General features: G+C 38.2%; 1 protein-coding gene across 4 annotated transcripts; it reads left to right on the top strand.

Moving 5' to 3' along the window:
• The first annotated feature begins 129 nt into the window (after window positions 1–129).
• Window positions 130–24,943, top strand: CUNH11orf54 (chromosome unknown C11orf54 homolog). Of its 4 annotated transcripts, none has more exons than XM_036260114.1 (9): window positions 130–217; window positions 12,607–12,750; window positions 16,501–16,599; window positions 19,018–19,091; window positions 19,271–19,372; window positions 20,529–20,705; window positions 21,758–21,907; window positions 23,507–23,623; window positions 24,537–24,736. In XM_036260114.1, exons 2-9 carry the CDS (start codon window positions 12,696–12,698, stop codon window positions 24,708–24,710), a joined length of 948 nt encoding a protein of 315 aa, XP_036116007.1. In that variant the 5' UTR covers window positions 130–217; window positions 12,607–12,695; the 3' UTR covers window positions 24,711–24,736. The 4 variants fall into 4 exon arrangements, with proteins under 4 accessions (XP_036116007.1, XP_036116005.1, XP_036116006.1 ...); XM_036260112.1 differs by having other exon boundaries at window positions 12,602–12,750; XM_036260113.1 differs by lacking the exon at window positions 130–217 and adding an exon at window positions 222–331 and having other exon boundaries at window positions 12,602–12,750.
• Window positions 24,944–25,186: the final 243 nt, after the last annotated feature.

The raw sequence follows: 25,186 nt of genomic DNA, 5'->3' as shown, positions 1-25,186 counted from the left end.
GACTGAGCAACCGCACAACTCAGCTAATAGTGGGGTCAAAATCTCGCGATAACGATTTAACTCCGGAAAGAGCGTGAGAGGCGGGAGCATAGGGTCGCCATTTTGGTCGCCACGGAGGGAGGAGCGATTAAAGGTGGGCGGAGCCTGAGCTCCCTAACCCAGAGGAGGTGGAGTTGACTGAGGCAGTATTTAGGTGCAGGCTTCCCTAACCGATTAGGTAAGTTTTATCGCCGAGAACGTTTGGGCAAATGACAAACAGAAATTGTGGGGTCAAGTGAATGGAATGGATGTGAACTGCGAGGAGACAGCCACTGAACCTGATTTGTTACCAGTGAGTGGCCTCGCATTTGCTGATCTGGCGTCCAGAGGGTGGTGGTTGTCTATGTGGTGTCAAGTGTGTTTTGTCGGATTATGTATGTCAGTGTTTGCCTTCGAAAAGCTCTTTCTGTGTTAAACTGTGAAAGGGTCACGCTTTGACTGTCACTCAAAATATGGAACCTTTGTCCTGGAAGCCGGTGTTACTGCACAGCACACCCAGTTCCCCTCTCCACCTTTGGACTTGTTAGCTCACTCTAACTCTAAACTGGGGTCAGCTCCCAGCAGTTGGTTAACATGTCACTGGGGATCTTTTATTCCCTCAATTTTTTCCTCCTTTTAGTTCCCTTGTTGTAACCCAGGAGATCGACCAAACTCAGACGCCGAGATGGGGTTTAATAAAAGGAGTTTATTGAGCTAAGTCCGCAGGCACCTGCAGTATGTCCCACACAGGAGTAACTGTGGCCCCGGAGAGCTAAAATGGCTCCTTTTTATAGGATTTTGTAAGGGGGTTGCTACGTGTAAGCAAGCATGTTACAGAAGCGGAATTTAGCAGTTAGTTAATTACCTGTTACTCAGTTTCCCAGACATCTCAAAGGTCAAGATGTTTTCAACAGATTATCGCTGGTGCCGCCCAGGATTACTCAAGGGTTAGTTATTACCCCAGGGTTAGCGATTACTTAGGGATTAGTTAGTGAAGAATGTTCTTCAGTAAAAGAGTAAACTGACAACCCCTTTGGTTGTCGTGAAGGCCTCTGGGATTTTAGGTCAATGGCACTGAGTTATAACACCCTGAGAATTAAGATAAAACAGTTTCAACTAGCTTAGATAAAACAGTTTCAACTAGCTTAGTTTGGGTGGGGCTTCTTCCCCAAGATAGTTACAAATTTGAAGGAGCTGGTTTGATTTGTCCATTTTAAGACCTCTTGCATCATATGATAAACCAGCAAACCTATCTAGTCTTAGTTTATAGTTAGTGTCATCTCAGGATTGGACAGACCTGGAAGGTAATCTAGTCTCTTCACTCAGTCTTACTCCAAATATTGAACAGTTCCAGGCACAAAAAGTCTAATCCTGTAGGCATTTCCAATCTATGAAATATTGTGAGCTCCAGGACAGTTATCACATCTTAGCCACTGCCATATTTGGGAGCAGGCCTGGTCACGTAATTTTTTAGGCTCAACAAAAAATGAAAATGCAGGGTCACTTGTTCAAAAATCAGGCGATAAGTACCATTAACAGTACTAAAATATAAGCTGTAAAAGGATCATGCTAATTTTGTCACTCAAAATATGGAACCTTTGTACTGGAAATGTTACTCTGAAGCACACCCAAATATAAGCTGTCTCCTTTCTTCTGTGGTGTCTCTTTTGACTTATCATAGTGTTTTCATTAATAGCATCAATTTGCTATTATTGATAGCAGTACTAATCATGCTATTATTAAATATTAATTATGCTAATACTTATTAGCTAAATTTCTTAATTTGCTAAGGAAATTTTAAATTTAAATTATTAGCATGAATTTTTCCATTCTTTATATTGGGCAATGCCAGTTTTAAATCAAATATAAGAACACTTAATACATATGCAGAATCATTGAAATTTCACAATTTGTATGTCATAACTTATACAAGCATCTACTGTACTTACTAGAACAGTGGAAAATGCACAAAACGAACTCAACTATATTTATTTTACTTCTTGATGTACATTCTACCAACACTATGGAATCCAGAGACCATGGATCATGGGTCCACCGGAATTCTATGCTTACCCAGCTTCACAAATGCTTTATGTGAATGGGGGTAGTTAGGAAAGGTGATGGGTGTGCACACTGCACCTCTGTCCTCCCATTCCATGCATGCTCCATTGCCCTATCTATCAGTCGTAAACAAAAGTTCAAGTATAAAGTTAAGAATTTCAAGATGACAGCAGACATTAAACCAAGTGCCATTCTGAGCATATGGCCTTGTGCAGCTGCACTAGTTGCACGTACATGAAGCCAGCCCTGTCCCAAAGCCAGAGTCTGGTACATTGTAAATGTTCAATAAATAATTAAGGCTGCTCCTGGCTCAGTGATTAGAGTGTCAGCCTGTGCATGTACCTGGGGTGCAGGTTTGATCCCCACCCCTGTCAGGGTGCATGTGGGAGGCAACCAATCCATCTCTCTTTCTCCCCCACCCCCTTCAGCTCTCTCTAAAAATCAATGGAAAAAAATATCCATGGGTGAGGATTAACAAAACAAAACAAAATTTGACTGAACTGATGCTCATTGTTTACTAGGTACTTGGAAGTGTTAAAAAGGAAAGAAACAGGGAAGAATGGAGTCATTTTTGCTAAGCCTCCTCACCAAACCAAAACTTATTAACTAACCTAATTGCAGTTTCAGCCTCTCCCAGGGGTAAATTTTCAACCAATCAGTCTAGAATATCCAGATCAAAACTAGTAAGGTAATCTGCTTGATAAACAGCCTTCCTCACAGGTCCTTTTATCCCCAAAGAATAAGACCTGGCCTAAAGATAATCCTTTCTTTTGCTAGTAACTTGTCTGCTACCCCCTTCTGATTATTAAAAAAACTTCCATTTTTGTACCGCCCCTGGAAGTGCCTTCTACTTGCTGGATGGGATGCTGCCTGATTCATGGATCTCTTAATAAATCCAATTACATTGTCAACTTGACTCAGTTGAATTGTGTTCCTTAATAGAATACCAATGAGAAACATAGTCCGATATTCAAAGAGATCACAGTCTAAGGGGAAGAAACAAAGTAAACAGATGATCAAAGGTATATTCTGAATGCTGTAAGATGGCTCTATACAAATTCTTCCCTAATGTTAGCTGAAATGTGTCGTTCCTTCACTGGTTAACTCTCATATGTGATGAGTTCTGGCTTTACAGTGTGTTAGATTTGGTTTGAATTCTGTTTCTGCCGCTTATAATAGCTGTGTGGTGTCAAGTAAATACTGTATTTTTACATTTTAACTCTTATGAAATGAGAACGGAAACATCGATGTGGTTGTGAGAGGTTTTGGGAGAATGTCTGTCAAGTCCCTAACGTCATGTCTGGTACGTAAGATACAGTAAATACATAGTTACCAATGTGGTTGCCATAGCTCTTTCACACACTTAGGCATTGTTTCTGCAGTTCCACTTATCCAACTGGCTCCTATTTCTATTCCCATCTCTAGACCCCATTTCTGGGCCGCTAACTCTTCAGCAATGGAATCTGAAAGGTAAATGTGTGCCTCCATGTGGCCCAAAGCTGCCCTGGAGCCACTCTGAGTTTATGTTAGAACCTTTCCATTCCCTCTCTCTCATCACTCCAACTTGAACCTCCCTCCCACTCGCACTTAACCTCTTTTTTTTTATCCTCACCTGAGGACATTTTTCCATTTTTTGTTTAGATAGAGTGGGAGGAAGAGAGAGAGAAACATCAGTGTGAAAGGGACACATTGAGTGGTTGCCACCTGTAAGACCCAAACAGGGCCGGGAACAAACTGCAACAGAGGTGCGTGCTCTTAGCAGGAACCGAACCCAGGTCTCTCTGGACCGCAGGCTGACACTCTAACCCCTGAGCCAAACCAGCCAGGGCTCCCATTTTAACTCTTAAACACACACTCCCACATTGCCTTCCGGACTGTTGGTTTCCCTGAAGTTGTACATTTCTAAACCAGTTACTCAAGCTGTAGCCTCTGCCAAGGTTGGACTTTTTATTTTGGTGAGAAAGAAAACAAACAAACAAACAAAAAATAATGAATTTCATTTAATGATAGTAAAGAGCCGTGGCTGGTTTGGCTCAGCAGTTAGAATGTTTGCCCACAGACCAATGAATCACAGGTTTGATTCTGGCCAAGGACAGGTACCTTGGTTGTGGTTCGTCCCCGGCCCTAGTTGGGGTCCTACAGGAGGCAGCCACTTAATGTGTCCCTTTCACGTCGATGTTTCTCTTTGTCTCTCTGTTCCTCTCGCTCCCTCCCACTTTATCTGAACAAAAATGGAAAAATGTTCTCCTGTGAGGATAAAAATGATAAAAATAAAGATAAAGATAGTAAAGGGTATAAAATTAAGACACATTTGAACTTGAGTCTTTATTATTCCTACTGGAAGTAGAAACATCTAGAATGTTTTTATTATCCTCATTATAAATTAATATGGTATTCATTGAACAGATTTTGACATATTCTTAATTAGTACTTGCTAGGATTATGATAAAGACAATAGGGTAAGGTGTTAACACTTGGAAAATCTAGGTGAAGAGTATACAGGAATTATTTGTATGTATTTTTCTGTCCATCTGAAATTATTTCCTTTTTTAAATTAATTGATTTATTTTTGTTACAGATGTTTCTCCTATTCCCCCACTGATTCCCCTCTCCCCCTCCCTTCCCGCCCTGTCCCTAGCTTTGTTGTCCATGTCTACTGTTCATGCATACATGCATATAATTTCTGTGGTTTATCTCTCCCTGCCCACCCCCTCTTCTGGAGATTCAGTCTATCCCCCATTTCCACGTCTCTGGGACTACCCCATTCCTCAGACTGTTATGTTCATTATATTCCACAAATAAGTGAGATCATGTGATACTTGTCTTTCTCTGTTTGGCTTGTTTCGCCTAGGATAATACTTTCCAGGTCCCTCCATGTCGTCTCAAAGGATAAGAGATCTTTCTTTCTTACAGCTGCATAGTACTCCATTGTGTATATGTACCACTGCTTTTTTATCCATTCGTCTACTGATGGATATTTGGGCTGTTTCCAGATCTTAGCTATTGTAAATAGTGCTGCTACGAACATGGGGGTACATATATTCTTTCTGATTGGTGTTTCAGGGTTTTAGGGTATATTCCTAGAAGTGGGATCACTGGGTCAAATGGAAGTTCAATTTTTAATTTTTTGAGGTAACAACATATTGATTTCCATAATGGCTGCACCAGTCTGCATTCCCACCAGCAGTGTATTAGAGTCCCCTTTTCTCCACACCCTCACCAACACTTGTTGTTTGATGATTTGTTGATGGCGGCCATTCTGACAGGTGTGAGGTGATACCTCATTGTTGTTTTAATTTGCTTCTCTCTGAAGATGAGTGACGTTGAGCATTTCTTCATATGTCTCTTGGCCATTTGTATGTCCTGTTTGGAGAGGTGTCTATTTAATTCCTCTGCCAATTTTTTAATTGGGTTTTTCTTCGTCTTCCTTTTGTTGAGTTGTATGAGCACTCTATATATTTTGGAAATTAACCCCTTATCTGATATATCGTTGGCAATTATGCTCTCCCATAGAGTGGGTTGCCTTTCCATTTTGGTGGTTGTTTCTTTTGCTGTGCAAAAGCTTTTCAGTTATGTAGTCTCATGTGTTCATTTTCTCCTTTGTTTCTGTTGCCTTAGGTAACGTATCAGTGAAAATTCTGCTGCGTATGATGTCTGAAATTTTGTTGCCTACATTTTCTTCTAGGATTTTTATGGATTCATGAGTCTCATTTAAGTCTTTTATCCATTTTGAGTTTATTCTTGTGTATGGTGTAATTTGATGGTCTAGTTTCATTTTTTTGCATGTAGCTGTCCAATTTTCCCAATACCATTTATTAAGGAGGCTGTCTTTTTTTTTTTTTTTTTTTATCCTCACCCGAGGACATTTTTCCATTTTTTGTCCAGATAGAGTGGGAGGGAGAGAGAGGAAGGGAGAGAGAGAGAGAAACATCGACATGAAGGGACACATCGAGTGGCTGCCACCCGCACGACCAACCAGGGCCGGGGACAAACCGCAACCGAAGTACGTGCCCTTAGCGGGAACCGAACCTGGGTCTCTCCGGACCGCAGGCCGACGCTCTAACCGCTGAGCCAAACCGGCCAGGGCTAAGGAGGCTGTCTTGACTCCATTGTATGCTCTTGCCATCTTTGTCAAATATTAATTGAGCATATTGCCTTGGGTCCATTTCTGGGCTCTCTGTTCTGTTCCACTGGTCCACATTGCCTGTGCTTGTGCCAGTACCAGGCTGTTTTGATTACAGTGGCTTTGTAGTATACCCTGAAATCTGCTAATGTGATCCCTCCAACTTTGTTCTTCTTTTTCAAGATTGCTGTGGCTATTCGGGGTCTTTTTGGTTCCATATGAACTTTTGAAGTATTTGTTCTAGTTCTGTGAAGTATGTCATTGGTATTTTGATGGGGATTGCATTGAATCTATAGATTGCTTTGGGTAGTATGGACATTTTAATGATGTTAATACCTCGAATCCATGAACAAGGTATATGCTTCCACTTTTATATATCTTCCTCTATTTCTTTTTTCAATGACCTGTAGTTTTCTGTGAATAGGTCCTTTACTTCTTTGGTTAAGTTTATTCCTAGGTATCTTAATTTTTTGCTGCACTGGTAAATAGGATTTTTTTTTAGTTTCTCTTTCTGTGAGTTCATCATTGGTGTATAAGAATGCCATCGATTTCTTGATGTTAATTTTGTATCCTGCTACTTTGCCAAATTCATTTATTAAGTCTAGGAGATTTTTGATGGAGTCTTTGGGATTTTCTACATATAATATCATGTCATCTGCAAATAATAACAGTTTCACTTCCTCCTTTCCAATTTGGATCTCTGTTATTTTTTCTTCCTCTCTGATTGCTGTGGCTAAGACTTCCAGTACTATGTTAAATAAGAGTGGCGAAAGTGGGCATCCTTGTCTTGTTCCTGTTCTTAAGGGAAATGCTTTTAGTTTTTGCCAATTGAGTATGATGTTGGCTGTAGGTCTTTCATATATGGCCTTTATTATGTCAAGATATGATCCCTCTATTCCCAGGATGCTGAGCGTTTTTATCAGAAATGGGTGCTGGATTTTGTCGAATGCTTTTTCAGCGTCTATTGATATGATCATACAATTTTTATGTTTCATTTTGTTTATGTGGTGTATCACATTTATTGATTTGTGAATATTGTACCAGCCTTGCATCCCTGGGATGAATCCCACTTGGTCATGGTGAATAATTTTTTTAATGTATTGCTGGATTCGATTTGCTAGTATTTTGTTCAGGATTTTGTTCATCAGGGATATTGGCCTGTAGTTTTCTTTCTTTGTAGTGTCTTTTTCTGGTTTTGGAATTAGAATTATGCTGGCCTCATAAAACGAGTTTGGAAGTCTTCCTTATTCTTGATTTTTTGAAATAGTTTTAGGAGAATGAGTATTAGTTCTTCTTTGAATGTTCGGTAAAATTTCCCCGTGAAGCCGTCCAGGCCTGGGCTTTTGTTTGCTGGGAGAGTCTTGATTACATCTTCATTGTCTTTTGTTGTTATTGGTCTGTTCAAGTTTTCTATCTCTTCCTGGTCCAGTTTTGGGAGACTATGTGTTTCTGGAAATTTGTCCATTTTGCTCAGATTGTTGAATTTATTGCCTTATAATTGTTCATAATATTTGTTAACGATCCTTTGTATTTCTCTGGTGTCAGTTATTATTTCTCCTCTTTCATTTCTGATTTTGTGTATTTGGGTTCTCTCTCTTTGTTTCTTGGTGAGTCTAGCTAAGGGTCCATCAATCTAGTTTATCTTTTCAAAGAACCAGCTCTTTATTCCTTTGATCCTTTGAGTTGTTTTTTGGTCTCCATGTCATTTAGTTCTGCTCTGACCTTTGCCATTTCCTTCCTTCTATTTGCTCCGGGGTTTTCTTTTTGTTTGCTCTCTAGTTCTTCAAGTTGTGAGGTTAGATAGTCTATTAGAAAATTTTCTTGTTTCTTGATGTAGGCCTGTAGTGCTATAAACTTCCCTCTCAGAACTGCTTTTGCTGCATCCCATAGATTTTGTGTTGTTGTGTATTCATTTTCATTGGTTTCCAGGAGGTTTTTAATTTCTTCCTTGATCTCCATGGTAACCCATTCATTGTTCAATAACATGCTATTTAGCCTCTGTGTTCTCAAATGTCTTTGCATGTTCTTGTTGCAATTGATTTCTAGTTTCATGCCATTGTGATCTGAGAAAATGCTTGACATGATTTCAGTCTTCTTGAACTTGTAGAGACTTAGTTTGTGCCCTAACATGTGGTCTATCTTTGAGAAAGTCCCATGTGCACTTGAGAAGATTGTGAATTCTGCAGTTTTGGGGTGTAATTCTCTGTAGATATCTATGAAATCCATTTGATCGAGTGCTTCATTTAGAGTCTGTGTTTCCTTGTCAATTTTTGGTCTATATGATCTATCCAGTGATGTCAGCGGGGTGTTGAAGTCCCCTGCTATGATTGCATTGCTGTTGATTTCTCCTTTGAAGTCCTCCAGAAGATTTTTAATATATTTTGGTGCTCCTATATTGGGTGCATATATGTTTATGTAGTGGCCTTCTTTGTCTCTAGTTATGGCCTTCATTTTGAAATCTATTTTATCAGATATGAGTATTGCTACCCCAGCTTTTTTCTTTTCGTTTGCTTGAGAGATTTTTTTTCCATCCCTTCACTTTCACAGTCTTCTTTTGTGAGGTGGGTCTCTTATAAACAACATATATGTGAGTCATGCTTTCTTATCCAGTCAGCTCTTCTGTGTCTTTTTATTGGAGCATTCAAACCATTCACATTTAAGGTGATAATTGATATATACTTATTTATTGCCATTTTTGTTTAGTGTGGTTATATTTCTCTTCCCATTTCTTCTACTAATTACAGCATTCCTTTTAGCATATCTTACAGTACTGGTTTGGTGTTAATATATTCCCTTAGCCTTTTTTTTTTTTTTTTTTTTCCTGGAAAGCTCTTTATTTGACCTTCTATTTTGAATGATAGCCTTGCTGGGTAGAGTAGTCTTGGATTCAGATCCTTGTTTTTCATGACCTTGATTACTTCATGCCACTCCCTTCTGGCCTGTAGTGTTTCTGTTGAGAAGTCAGCTGATAGCCTTATGGGGTTTCCTTTGTAGGTAACCTGTTTCTTACCTCTTGCTGCCTTTAGGATTCTCTCTTTGTCTTTAATTTTTGGCATTTTAATTACTGTGTGTCTTGGTGTGGGACTGTTTGGGTTCTTCTTACTTGGGGTTCTCTGTGCTTCTTGAACTTGAATGCCTTCTTCCTTCACCAAGTTAGGAAAGTTTTCTGTCACTGTTTCTTCAAATATATTCTCTAACCCTTGCCCATTTTCTTCGTCTTCAGGAACTCCTATGATGCCAATGTTATTACGTTTCCAGTTGTCCCACAGTTCTCTTAAGCTGTCTTCCTGTTTTTTCATCGTTTTTTCCTTTTGGTTTTCTGATTGGTTGATTTTTTCTACCCTGTCTTTTAATTCACTGATCTGGTCCTCAGCTCTCTCTACTCTGCTGGTTAGTCCTTCCAATGTGTTCTTAATTTCTGCTATGTCATTCTTCATTTCCTCTTGGTTGGTTTTCAATGTTTCTATATCTTTTCTCATGGTGCTGATGCCCTTGCTCATGCTGTTGAGCTTCCTCATGATCATGGCTCTGAACTCTACCTCTGATAATTTGCTTAACTGCATTTCATTTTTCTCATTTTCGATATAGTTCTCTTGTTCTTTCATTTGGGATTTGTTTCTTTGATTCACCATTTTGGCTCTCTCAGTGGGTTTTGGAGCCTGCCAAATTTTCCCTGTGGGTGTTGGTGTTCTGCTGTTGGTGGCTCCCTCTCCTGGTTTTGGATGAGGCAGGGTGGGCCCACGTTAAACACCACTGTCAAGTCTTACTTTCCTGGGTAGATTTGCAACCCCAGGAATGGTTCAGTTATCCTCTAGCTTTTTCCTAGAGGCTACTAGTCTCAGTTACTTAGTGCCTTGGAATGTAGCCCTGGTGTTCTGCATAAGAGGATTTCCAGAGGGTGGGATAGATGCTCATTGTTAATAAGCCTTGATTTGCATTTTTTTGCCTCACCTGGGAAAGCCTGAATCTTCGAGGGGGCGGGGGCTGCTTTTCCCCTCAGCTCTGGGAAGGAGCACACTGGCCTCGGTCTTTTGTGGCCACAACCCAGCAAAAACTCTAAGTGCCTTCCAAATCCCGGCTGTCCCTACAGGGTTCCAGCCTAGTCTTCCCTCCCTCTGCTGTAGCCCCTAGGTGAGTGGCTGTGGCTATCTTAGAGTTCTGTCCCGGCTCTCTGCGCTGTGGAGCAGGCTTGGTCTTTATTCCCCAAGGGCACTGCTCACAGCTAAGACTGCTGCTGTCCGTGGGCTCCCAGCCCACCACCCTCTCATACCTCCGCAGATCCTACCAGTGTCCCTGGTTATATGGTCCTGTCCTGCTGCTTTTCTGTTGCTTTTTTCCGAGGATTTGTCTTTATTTTAGTTGTAATTCCCGTTTGGTCCTGGGAGATCGTCTGTGTAGCTTCCATTCACTCCGCCTCCATTTTCACATCCTCTAAGCCTACCTTGTGCACAGCTGGGTCACACAGGCCTCTCTGGTGCCCCCGCACCATGCTGGTCCCTTGTGTAACTGGATCGCACAGTCCCTCTGGGGTCCCGGCTCTATGCCTATGTTATGGGCTGCTGGGGCGCACAGGCCTCTCTGGTGCTTCAGCACCCCGCAGGTTCCGCAGGTAACTGGATGGCACAGTCCCTGCTGGGTTGCACAGGCCTCTCTGGTGCCCCTGCACCCTGCAGGTCCCATGGGTGGGCAGCTGGATCACACCATTCCCTCTCAGGCTCTGGCTTTCTACCGCTCTTATGGGCTGCTGGGTCGCACAGGCTTCTCTGGTGCCCCAGCACCCAGCAGGACCCACGGGCAGCTGGATGGCACCAGTCCCTCTTGGGCTCGGGCTTCCCACTGCTCTTGTGAGCTGCTAGACTGCACAGGCCTCTGTGGAACCCCAGGTCCTGCCACTGGAGGCTGGGGAGTGCTGCTGCCCCGTGGGGCTCAACTCCTGCTCAGCTTTTACTGTAGATTTTGGGAATGGGTCTCAGCTGCTGGTCTGTGCTTCTGTTGCCTGGGGATGGACGTCTGCTCCCCAGCCTCTGTTGCTGGGGGTATGTCTCAACTCTGATCAGGCTGCTACTGTGGGGGATGGTGCTGGGCTCCAGGCTGTCTGCGGCTTCCGCAACAGGCACCTTGGGAGCTCCACTACTGTGCACTGGTCTGTGTGACAAAGAGTGTCCACTGGTCCGATGGAGCCAGGTACACTGGTGGACTCAGGTTGCTGGGCCCTAGCTGCTCCCACTGCCTCCTCCCAGGGAAGACCAGGGATCTTCCAAAATTGTGTGACCTCCCCGAAGCGCCCTGAAGGGCTGCTTACCACGGGAGCAGGCCGCTCTGTCCACAGCACAGGAACCTTCTGCTCTGCGTCTCTGCACTGCAGGAGTTTGGTCGTCCACCTTCACGTCCACTCACACTCTCTCACACACTAGCTCACTCTCTCACACACTCACCCTCCCTCGGTCCTGCCCACCGCCATCTTCTTTCATCTGAAATTATTTCTAAAAAAAAAAAAATTATAATATCTAATTCCTGAACAATTATAGATTACTTAATATAAAATGATTGAGATAACTGAATTATAAGTATATAGGATTTGGGGCCCATTATCAACAATTTATCTTTTATTTGAGAGACCAGATTATGCATATAAATAAAAGTTGGGATTTGATAAAGTACTGAAGTAAATGTCAAGTCCTAAGTATATCCCATAGATATCATTAAGGGATGTGTAGTTTGAAATTATCAGCAAAACCAAAAATCCAGTTTCTAAGAAACTTGTGACTCTTTGGAAAAGTCAAAAAGAAGCTTTTTTGGAAAGAATTTTTCCAATGCTGCAGAGTAAGCATGTTGCAGAGACCATTCAGATTAATGAGGTTTTCCATTAACAGTTTTCATGAGTCCCAGCAGTGCTCTTAGAGACACCCTCAAGAGTTTTGCTTATGTTCCTTGTTGCAATTGGCCTAGAGTGGGATTCCCTGCCCACCGTATTACTTTTATTGGGTGTTTTTTTTTTTCTTGTCTTCATTTTATTTTTCTCCCTCTGCTTACACACTTCATCAACTGAATATTTGAGGTAAGATACTAATTTCTATGTATATATGCCTATTTATTGTAAAATATACTTAGCATATATTTTTAAAATATCTAATTATAATTGGCTAGGTTATCAGAATAATCGAACATGAAAGGTGCTTACTGAGAAAGTACGTTTATTTGTAAATGAAAGTAATTTGAATTTCAAATGATAATTATTTGTAGAAGTTATTGAAAGTATTGGTATTAAAAGAGGTTCTTTGGGCATTTTCTCACTGGGAATACTGAATACCAGAAGCTGTGGCTGCCTTTCTGTGAGAACAGAAACCGAACGCTCTTTTACCTTCTTTATATAACTGGACTCTTCATGTTCATTTCCAGAGCAGCTGTTTGTGCTTGGCGCACTGGGAACTCCTGTGATAATTAGCCCACGGTAGCTTTATCTGTACATCCTCACACATAAAGAAGAAAGAAAATGGCCTGTGCTGAGTATTCTTTTCATGTGCCAAGTCTAGAGGAACTTGTTGGAGGTAAATACAATACTAGCTTTAAGCTTTTAAAATTATGCCTTGGCCGGTTTGGCTCAGTGGTTAGAGCATTGGCCTCAGACCAAACAGTGAGTCGCAGGTTCAATTCCGGTCAAGGGTACATACCTCAGTTGCAGTTCAGTCCCAATGGATGTGTCTCTCTCACATCGATGTTTTTCTCTCTCCCCTTCTCTCCCCCTCTCCTTCTCTTCCTCCCACTCTGTCTGAAAATAAATGGACAGATATCGTCGGGTGAGGATTTAAAACAAATAAATAAATAAATAAATCTATTCTAAGAAAAAATAAAAATATTGTAAGATACGATTTATGCACTAGTACTTTCTTCTTTTTAATTTTTTATTTTTTTAAATCCTCACCCAAGGATATTTTTCCATTTATCTTCAGATAGAGTAGGGCGGGGGCAGGGAGAGAGAGGGAGACAGAGAGAAACATCCACATGAGAGGGACACATCGACTGGTTGCCTCCTGCACAACCCCGACCAGGGCCTGGGATGCGATAGTACTTTCAATACAGAACTTGTTTTCCTTTTCAGTATCTGTTCTATACTACTTTTATTGAGAGTCCAAAATTCTGCCCCTCCCCCAAAATTAAACTCACTATTTGAAGATTCTTGATAGTTTTATAGAGTGAAACAAATATAGTAATCTATGATTTAAGGGTGTGTGATGCTCAAATAATTACACAATTGTGCTTTAACTTTTTATCAGTTACAGTATTCTTTAACTATATAACTGATTGTGGTACATTAATTAGGTTCCCAATATACTATTCCCAACTCCATATGACAGACCGACAGCGAACTTACTTGCTTATATTTCTCTGTCTGCATGTATTTTTATGTATTTCACCTTATTCAAATAAGAAATTAAGGCAGCTTCAGAAGATTAATTAGGAGGGGAGCTAGATAATAAAAAGAAAAGGAAAACAGGAATATAAAATGAAGACAAGATGGTATTAATCCAAAACTGTAGCGCCTGTCAGGATGCTAACATTTGTTTTATGGCTTTTAGGTTCTATTCTGAGGGACCTACCCTTATTTTCTCCCAATGTATCTGTCCTGGTCATTTCCCTGACCCTCTGATAAGGTTGAAATCAAGAAGTATACTCATGTTTTACTTGGCTGTAGCTCTCCTCTTATACCTTCCTATTTTTCTCTGAAATCGAATGGCAGCTTGTAAACAATTTGTATTGCTAGTACTCTTTGCTTGTATTTCTGTTCTATCAGTCTTTCTGTCTTCCCTGATATAATAGGACAGCTGAGGCTAGACCTAGGATGACTTCTTGTTTTCAAAGATTCTGATTCTACAAGACTCAAACTAATGGCTGACACTGCTATCAGAGAAATTTTTATAAGAACTTTTATTCCTTGGAAATATATTGCATCCTAGCTTGTTTGGCTCAGCAATTAGAGCATCAGCCCATGCACTGGAGGGTTTTTGATTCTAGGTTAAGGGCATGTACCTGGGTTGCAGGTTCAATCCCTGGCCCTGGTCAGGGTCGCGTGGGAGGCAACCAATTATGTCTCTCTCACGTCGATGTTTCTCCCTCTCTCCTCTTCCACTCTCTAAAATCAATGGAAAAAATATCCTTAGGTGAGGATTAACAACAACAAAAGTATATTGCTCTTAGATTTATAATTTTGAGACATCTGTTTGCTTTTTTAGTTTTTTATTGAATTATAATATAATCTATAGTAAAGTACACTAATCTTAAGTATACAGCTTGGTGAATTTTAACATGTTTATACCATGTCACTCCCATCAAGATCAAGCTATAAAATATTTCCGGCATTCCAGAAGGCTCCTTCATGCACTTTCCCAGTCAGTATCTCTACCCAAGAGGTAACTACTGTTCTGACTTCTGTCACTTTAGTTACCCGTTTTTGAAATATATCATATAGTAAGTAGTCTTTAGTGCCTTGCTTTTTTTGCTCAACCTATAAGCTTCAAGGAGGTTGTTGAAAGTAACTGCTTACTTTCTATGAGATTTATTTATTTTTGTTACAGATGTTTCTTTTTTTCCCCCCATTGACACCCTCCTCCCAATCTCACCCCCCTCCAGCATTATTGTCTGTGTTCTTGTTTATGCATACATGCCTATACGTTCTGTGGTTTATCTCTTCCCTCCCGGCAACATCCACCCCTTCTGAGGTTTTTCAGTCTGCACCCGACTTCCATGTCTCTGGGTTTGTTTTGTTCATTATATTCCACAAATAAGTGAGATCATGTGATACTTGTCTTTCTCTGATTGGCTTGTTTTGCTTAGGATAATACTCTCCAGGTCCTTCCATGTCATCTCAAAGGATAAGAGATCTTTCTTTCTTACAGCTGCATAGTACTCCATTGTGTATATGTACCACTGCTTTTTTATCCACTCATCTATTGATGGACACTTGGGCTGCTTCCAGATCTTTGCTATTGTAAATAGTGCTGCTGTGAACTTTGGGGTACATATATTCTTTCTGATTGGTGTTTCAAGCTTCTTAGGGTATATTCCTAGAAGTGGGATCACTGGGTCAAATGGAAGTTCAATTTTTAATTTTTTGAGGAAACAGCATATTGATTTTCACAGTGGCTGCACCAGTCTGCATTCCCACCAGCAGTGTACTAGAATCCCCTTTTCTCCACACCCTCGCCAGTACTTGTTGTTTGATGATTTGTTGATGGTAGACTTTCTATTAGTTTTAATATTTACATTTCAACAGGTCTTTGGAATCCTCTCCCCAAAAGAAAGGTAGTCCTCACCTGAGTGCAGTGTTTCTCCTCAGTGGTTTATAATCACTATGATTTATTCTGGTATTTATGTGTCTTAGTCTACATGATAGCTTGTGATTAATTATGTGTCTAATGACAAATTATATTCATTAATCATTTCCCCCTCTTTTAAAAAAAATTGTTATTGATATTTTAGAGAGAGAGGAAGGGAGACAGAGATAGAAACATCGATGTGAGAGAGAAACATTGATTGGGACTATCTTCCACACGCCCCTCACTGGGGATCGATCCTGCAATTCTGACCAGGAATCAAATGGGGACTTCTCAGTCCACGGAACTACACTCAGTCCACTGAGCCACACCAGCCAGGCTCCCCCTCTTTTTTATTTTATTTTATTTTATTTTTTTTTTTTTTTTTTTATCCTCACCCGAGGACATTTTTCCATCTTTTGTTCAGATAGAGCGGGAGGGAGAGAGAGGAAGAGAGAGAGAGAAACATCGATGTGAAGGGACACATCAAGTGGCTGCCACCCGCACGACCAACCAGGGCCGGGGACAAACTGCAACCGAGGTACGTGCCCTTAGCGGGAACCGAACCCGGGTCTCTCTGTACCGCAGGCCGACACTCCAACTGCTGAGCCAAACCGGCCAGGGCATCCCCCTCTTTTTTAAAAAAAAAATTTTTTATTGACTTTTCTAGAGAGAGAGGAAAGGAGAGGGAGAAAGAGAAGGAAACATCAATAAGAGAGAACATTGACTGGCCACCTCCTGCATGCCCCCGACTAGGGATTGGGCCTACAACTTGGGCATATGCACTGACCAGGAATCGAACTGGTGACTGCTTGGTACATGGGTCGATGCTCAACCACTGAGCCACACCGGCTGGGCTCCCCCTCTTTTTTTAACTTCACAAGTTTAGGTTGGAAGTGTGATGCACAAAAAAGTCGAGGGAAGATTTAATATGTAGTGGCAAATTTTAATCTAATGTTAAAAAACCGTTTTTCATGTCTTTATTAGTTCTGCAGAAGGGGCTAAAGGATAACTTTGCTGATGTTCAGGTCTCTGTAGTTGATTGCCCTGATTTGACTAAGGAGCCATTTACATTTCCTGTAAAAGGTAAGCAATTTTTGCAATTAGCTTTTTTTTTTTTTTTCAGTCCCAATCTTTTTCTGAAACCAGAATTATTTTTAAGGATTAAAGTATCTACAAATAAGGATATTGTTTCAACTTTTAGACTAAATTGTGCTTAATTTCTGTGCTCACTATTTTCTAACATTGGTCAGATATCATTTTGTACTCTTGTGGAAAAATGTTTTGTTTTATGTGCTTTTGTAACTTTCACAGGTTATATAATGAATATTCAGTAGGCTAGAATCCTTGATATTTTATGAGAGTTTTGTTTTTAATTGCTCAAGTGACTTTTATGGAAACTTACTTTAATTTTTATGTTTTTATGGGAAGAGAATTTAAAAGCTTTGTATTTGAATAATCTATTAAATACTTATACTCCTTCAACATAAGCAGGATGTAAATCTAGGTCTGCTTCTAAAATCCAACTTTGTCCTACTATATGCTACTGTGATGAAGCATTTGAAGATAAACACTAATACTCAGTCACTCTTTTAGTGTGCAATTGACATCTTTGTCAAAAACTAGTTTTACAAGGAAGTCCTGAACTCTGGTTCTTTCTCTGTCATATTCAGATTACCCTGGGTAAGCTTGTTAATGTATTTGGACTTCATTGGGGAAAAGGGGTTGGGGGTTAAATGTTCTTTTGGTGGGGGGCTTCTTTCCAATTTAAACAGTCTTTGATTTTAAGTAAACCTGTAAATTCTAGAAGTTGCCACAATTTATCTTCACCTTGAAAGTATTTAGCGTAATACGTTCTTATAGCCATGTTTCTTCCAATTATTAGAATAATACATTTTCCTCCACTAAAAAAATATAATAAAATTAAATTAAAATTCTGAAAACTGAGGGTATAGGAAAAAGGAAAAAGTGTTTAATCTTAATTCTGTCATCAAAGGGTTATACTCTGAAAGAGTTATCTGGTCAATAATTTGTGAGTTTTTAAATTACAATACTGAGGAAACCAGATATGAATGTATATATGTATATAACACAGATAGGCACTTTTTACATGAACTGGTCTTGCTTTAAGTCCCCAATGACCTGAGTATGTTTACTAGTATTATTTGATCTCTACATACTTCATACTGTTTGCCCATTGTTACCTGACATCATTCTCTCTTCCTTTGGTTCTCCTCTCTCCTTTGTTCTTTTGCCTCTCTTTATTTATTTTATTTTTTTGTGTATGTCACCTGAGGACATTTTTGCATTTATCTTCAGATAGAGTGGGAGGGAAAACGGGAGGGAGGGAGGGAGAGATAGAAACATCGATGTGAGAGAGACACATCGACTGGCTGCCGCCCACACAAGCCCAGTCGCCGGGGCAAACTGCAACCGAGGTACGTGCCCTTAGCGGGAACTGAGCCCAGGACTCTGGTCCACAAGACAACGCTCTAACTGCTGAGCCAAACCGGCCAAGGCTTGCCTCTCTTTCTTGTTGCCTCTCCTGCCCCCATGATGTTCTTTCTTCCTCATCTTTCCTGATTCCTTTCTCTTTCTAGCAGGCTTTCAAATGTTAATGTTTTCCAGAATTTTTTTCTCAGCCTCTTCTTACTCTGTGCATTCTCTCTGGGCTTTTCCATTTACCACAGTGGGTTTAATTACTATTTGGTTACAACAACTTTGAAATCTGTACATCTCACCTAGATCTCTTTTTTGTTAGCTGTAGATCAGTAATTACAGGGGTCTACAGGACATCTCTACCTGTGGATGCTAAGGACAGCTTGAGGTCAACATGTAACTCACCATAGCTGCCTATTCTTTCTTTGTTCTTTTATTTATTTTTATTTTTTATTTCTAATCTTTGTTCTTTTTCTTAATTTCCTTTTCTCCATTTCTATAAGTCACCATTTTTAGCTCTTTACTTATTTTTTCCTTGAACTACTGAAATAGTCCTATAATGGTGGTTTCTCTAAACTTAAGCATTACTGTCAGTTATGATAAAGAGTCTTATCCATGAGCAATTTCTGCTGATCCCATGGAAGACATTTATAAAATCTCTAATTATAAATGGGACCTAACAGAATTGTGTACATCTACCCTCTGCATAGCTGAAGAAACAGAGCAATTATACCTATATTACTGGGTAGTGATGTTAGTCTGAAACTGAGAAGACTACGTGTTTTGTTTTGTTTTGTTTTCAGACAAAAGGTAATTATTTTCCACTCTACATTAAAAAAAAATGCCTTCTCCCAAATTATTGTACTTGTGATGTTAATTAAAAATGTAAATAAAGCCCTGACCAGGTGGCTCAGTGAATTGAAGCACTGTTCCCTACACCAAAAGGTTGCAGGTTTGATTCCAGGTCAGGATTATCTACTCTTAATAAATTAAACTAGTGTCTTCTGGCATTTTATAGTACTTACATTAGATGTTTGCCTAAGTTTAAGATGCTTTTTTTTTTAGGCATCTGTGGGAAAACTAGAATTGCAGAAGTAGGAGGTGTGCCTTACTTAATGCCTCTTGTAAATAAAAAAAAAGTAAGTGTACCTTTACTCTTCACATTCCCATGAAGATTGTAGAATTTGGGTTGATTCCTCTTATTAGAAGATCATTTTGACCAATGTGGCAAGGAAGTGTTGATGGACTCAGTAATAAAAGTAAACCAGAGAATTTGTATAACTTATGATTCAAATAATATTGTTTTCTTCTTTTATAGGTTTATGATCTAAATAAGATTGCAAAAGAAATCAAGCTTCCTGGAGCTTTTATTCTTGGTGCGGGGGCAGGCCCATTTCAGACTCTTGGGTTCAATTCTGAGGTCAGCATATATATAATATAATTATTTTTCTTTATAGACATTTGGTTTGCATTTTTTCTTTTACCTCCCTATCAGATATCTTACTTTCTGAATGAATTGTAAGTGGTTGATGTCATGTCTCTCTACAGATTTGCTACTATTTGATACAGCTTTGGACTACAGCACATGCTCCAGCTGGAGCAACTGTAATGGGACACTAAGCTCTAATTGCAGATTTTCTTAGGGTATACACTCAGTCTTAGATGAGTGCAAGGTCTTACTGTGGTCTGGTGTGGATCTGGATTGTGAAAGATTTTAATCCTTATACATCAGGATTTTTAGCTTTTCCATAAATCTTTGATTTTGGTACGAGAGCAGTTTTCAATCAGAAGATGAATGGAATATTTAATGATCTAATCAACCACCTCTCGGACCAAATAATAGGAACCTACCCCAGTAGTATGATTATTTACAAAAGGTAATATCTATTACTGTGAATATTAATATATTTCCAATGTAAAAATACTAGTTTCTTCACATCTCATAAATAGAAGAGTGAATGACCTCTTAGTGTGCCCATTCTCTCACAACCTTTACAGATGTGACCAGTAGTTAATAATCAAACAAGTTCTTTTGCAGAATCAATACAATTTGCCTAGTGTTTAAGAAAGAAAATAATTTTAACCAGACATTTTTAATAAAGCAAATGTTATAATGTAATAAGAACACTATAAGAAATACTGTAAACATTTTGTAAAATGTTTTTTTAAGATTTTTATTTGTAAATCTTTTTCTTTATATGTTTTTATTGATTTTTAGAGAGAGAGGAAGGGAGAGGAAGAGATAGATACATTGATTGGCTGCCTCCTGCACACCCTCTACCAGGGATCAAACGCACAACCTGGGCATGTGCCCTGACCGGGAATAAAACCAATGACCTTTTGGTGCATGGGTCAGTGCTCAACCACTGAGCCATACAGGCCAGGCCTATATTTATAAATCTTTAACATTTTGTTTTGAATCTAAAACTAAATAGTTTATATTTCATGTTTTCTTATTAGATCTTGAAATAAAATGTCTTAAAATGTAGGATAAAAGTTTGTCACATTATTCAAGATATCCTATTTGCAGAGACATACTAAGATTGGCTAATTTTCTTACTTGCTTTTCTTTTCAGTTTATGCCAGTTATTCAAACAGAAAGTGAACACAAACCTCCTGTGAATGGAAGTTACTTTGCCTATATTAACCCTGAAGATGGAGGGTGCTTACTAGAGAAATACAGTGAGAAATATCATGATTTTGGGTGTGCACTACTGGCTAATCTTTTTGCCAGTGAGGGCCAACCTGGAAAGGTGATTTTGTCCATAAAAACACAATGTTCTTCAGAAGTTCTCAGCTAAAAATCTGAACTTTTATTGTCACAAGTATGGTTATCTAAAGAAAATCTAAGTGTCTAAGTCAAAGCTCTTTAAATAACCCAGTTTGGAAGATTCAGAGTACTACATTACAGGTAGAATGAAACTCTCATTTAAAACTGAGGTTAAGAATAATATTTAGTAAACAATACTCTTTTTTTCTGAGGGACTAAAAGATATCGGGATATTTATATGGAGAGTGAGTGAGTTGAATAGATAATGTCTACCTATAACTAGAATATATGCAGTTTGTTCATTCCTGACTCATCAGACATTGATTGAACTAGATAGAAATGATGGTAGTAAAAACATTGTAGTAAGAAGGAGGTAAGGAAAATTAATGCCTGACTTTAGGTTTACTTCCTGTTAGTACACAAAAAGATGGTTTCAATTTAAGCAGTGGTGAAAACTCTTAGATTTTATAAATACAGATAGCTACTTCAGTTACTTTGAGAAATGAAGTAGTGAAATAAAAATAATGAATAAAGGGAAGGTAACCTAAGTCCAGAATTTTAAAGGAAGTGAGAAAATGTAATCATTTTCCCTTCCCCTGTAATCAAATATTCCAATTATAGAAGATTCAGAAAGTACGATAGGCAGAGTGAAAGTCTCATTTCAAACTGAAGTTAAGGGTAATACGTAGTAAGCAATACCCTTTCACCCAGGGAATTCTCAACCTTTGACTACCTTGACATATAGTGATAAGAATCTCGAGTTCAGTGTAGGATTTAGTTTTAACTCTTTCTCAGTCCAAGAAAGCATGAATACGAATTATTAGAGTAAATGATCCATAACACATATATTATATATATTATGTATTATTAAGATTTACAAAGGATTGATATACCCCAACTCATATTTGGGTGCTCTAAGCAAAAAAAGCGAGTATTTGCTTGATGGCATTAGACTGTATAATGTTTCACTTTGGTAGATATTTACATAAAATTTTGCACCCTAGAACAATGGTACGAATGTTTTGTCCTCTCTAGGTCATTGAGGTGAAAGCCAAAAGAAGAACTGGAAAACTTAATTTTGTGACTTGTATGAGACAGACTCTTGAAAAACATTATGGTGATAAGCCTGTAGGGATGGGAGGTACTTTCGTAATTCAGAAGGGAAAAGTGAAGACTCACATTATGGTAAGGGTCTGAGGGGTGTGAATGAATGCATTTGTGGGTATGTGTGTGTTCACATAAGATCTTAAGGATTTTTTTTAATGCACATTGAGAAGTCTACCTTTAAAGACATCCTGAATAAATCCTTCTACTAGATTATATTACTTTAAAATTTTAAAAGACAAACGATACTATAGGTCATAATGTGCGATGATGTCTAGCTCGAGTCCTTTTTTTCATGTTAATATATTAGAACTTTCGTTTCAGTGTCTTGGTTTTTAAGATCAAGATAGGTATGTGTGTAAGCCTGAGAAACTTATTATTTTCATTTCAATACATAGACTTTGCTATTACGGTTTTAGGAAAATAACTCATCATGAAAATTACAATCTATGGTCTTAATATAGTAAGTTTAGAAGATAATAAGTGTGGAATACTATAGAGAGACAGATCAAGGGCCTTCAGGACTTTTAAAATAATTTTTGGTAGGTGAATGAATCAATGAATGAAGTGTAAAAGTGATTACAATTTAATTTCTTTTTTATTTTATCAGTAAAGCCATTAGAAAATGTATTGTTTTAATGTTTTTTATCATGTTAATTTTAAATGGCATGCTAGGTGATCCTGCAAAGAAAGACACATTTGTGAAATGACTTAATCACTTTTCCAAATTATTTACAGCAGAATTATAGATAAGTATGTTTGTAAATACCAAATGATTATAAGATATCACCATCATTATGGAAAACAGTATGGAGGTTCCTCAAAAAATTCAATTAAATAGAACTATCATATAATGGAGCAGTTCTATTTCTGGATATATATATTGATAGGAAATGAACTCAGTATCTTGAAGAGAGATATGCACTATGTTCACTTCAGCATTATTCACAATAGCCAAGTTATGAAAACAACATATACATACATGAAATCCTGCCTTTTGCAATACTGTGGATGAACTTGCAAGACATTATACTAAGTGAAATAAACCAGACACAGAAAGACAAATGTTGCATGATATCACCTGTATGTAGAATCTAAAACAGTCAAAATTAGAGAAACAGAGAGTAGAATGGTGATTGTCAGGGATTTGGGAGTGATGATAGCAGGAAGTGGGGAGATGTTGGTAAAAGGGTACAAACTTTCAGTTATAAAATGCGTAAGTTCTAGAAAACTAATGTACATCATAGTAAATATAGTTAATAACAACGTATTGTGTACTATAGGATGACATGTAAGATTAGTATGAGGATATACTCACAGGAAAACTGAGAGGCTATGAAAAAAATAGAGTAATAGACTCATTCCTTCATTTATTCGTTCATACATTTTAATGTGTACACATTGATTGGTGATCATTTTGTGGGGTTTTTTTGTGTGTTTTTTTTTAATTTAATTAATTTATTTTTGTTATAGATGTTTCTCCTTTTCCCCCCATTGATTCCCCCACCTCCTCCCTCCCATGGTGATCCTTTTGAAAATAATGTGTATTATAACTTCTTTTGATGCCAAAAATAGTCAATAGAATGTATAAGAAGGCTTAAAGTTTTAACTTAATATAAAATTTTAATTCTCAATAATATTCAATATGTTTACCTGTCTAATAATGATCTTTTATTGTAGCCTACAGAATTTTCTTCCTGCCCATTGAACTCTGATGAAGAGGTGAATAAATGGTTGCATTTTTATGAGATGAAGGCTCCTTTGATTTGCCTGCCAGTTTTTGTCTCCAAAGACCCAGTAAGTCTTTGTCTGCCTTTAATATTGCAGTATACCACAATGGTAATTCTCAAGTTTTAGGATTTTCTTTTCTTTTTTTTTGAATTAGACATTTTTTGTGTTGTTATTTAAGAAGTAGGATAGTTTCTGGAATTATCTTGAAAGATAAGGGAGCAGGTGGCTAACAGCCCTGAGTTAGAGCAGATTTTACCTTTGAGGAAGGCATGGCCTTTTAAATAATACCCAAAGTCATGTTATTAAATAGAATCACAACAGGATTTATTTTATTTGCAGTTTATTATATTCTAATACTATACACTAGGAAAAATATTATAATATAGAGCAATTCAAAACAAATATCTACCAAAATACTAGCTAGTGATATCTTTTGATGTAGTGGTTACATGTCTAGGAATTTATCCTTAAATATTTGCATAAGTGTGTAAAATGATTAGTTAAAAGGTTATTCATGACAGAATTGCTGTTACAGCAGAACAATTGGAAATAATCTAAACATCAGTTGGAAAGCAGTATGTACATACAATGGAATACCATGTAGGTGCAGAATAAGGAAGCTCTTTTATGATCTGATATACAAAGATCTTAAAGCTGTATTGTTAAATGAAGAAAAACAATGTGTACACAGTGCTATCATTTGAGTAAAAAAAATAAATCTTTCCGGAAGGATATGGAAGAAACTGCTTACATTAGTTGCCTACAAAGAAAGGAAGTGAGTGGTGAGGGCAAGAATTGGAAAGATATTTTACTGAATATATCCTTTTGCATCCTTTAAATTTTGAATCATATGAATGTATTACCTAAACAATAAAATAAAAACTGCCATAACATTAAATAAAAAAGGTCTCCCTCTCCCTTAAATAAATTCTGTCCACAATAATTTGAATATTAACAGATAGCTTGTCTGTTGTCCTAGGGCTTTGATTTGCGGTTGGAGCACACACACTGCTTTAGTCATCATGGAGAAGGCGGACACTACCATTATGACACTAGCCCAGATATAGTAGAGTATCTTGGCTACTTCTTACCTGCAGAGTTTCTCTATCGCATTGATCAACCAAAAGAGACCCATTCATTTGGGCGAGATTAAATCAACTGCTACTTCATTTAGAAAAATGATTATGTGAATTGATACAAACATCAAATCCAAATGATCTCACTACTTAAACTCTATATTTTTGACCTTTGAAATGAAAGGTATTATTACGCTGTTATTTCATAGATCTGTCTGAAAAAGCTTGTTGGGAAAAAAGATACATAATGGAGACGTTCTTCATTATTCTTTTATTCTAAAAATCAGTCTTATATTTATACCTTAAATATAAACACGACCTGGAATCATGTGATTGGTATTTTTACATAACTTACATTTGTAACTTATGTAAAATATTACAAATAGTAATTACTTATATTTGTTTAAATTATTAAAAATTTTCGAATTAGTCTCAAAACTGCTAATTGATATTAGAAAAATCAGTGTTAGAAAAAATGTTTTAAGATTCTTTTCTTTTTTTAATCCTCACCCGAGGACATTTTTTCATTTTTTTTGTTCAGAAAGAGTAGGAG

This window comes from Molossus molossus, unplaced genomic scaffold (genome assembly GCF_014108415.1).
Source record: "Molossus molossus isolate mMolMol1 unplaced genomic scaffold, mMolMol1.p scaffold_m16_p_13, whole genome shotgun sequence".
Lineage (NCBI taxonomy): Eukaryota > Metazoa > Chordata > Mammalia > Chiroptera > Molossidae > Molossus > Molossus molossus.
This window is presented reverse-complemented; position numbering and strand designations above follow the sequence as displayed.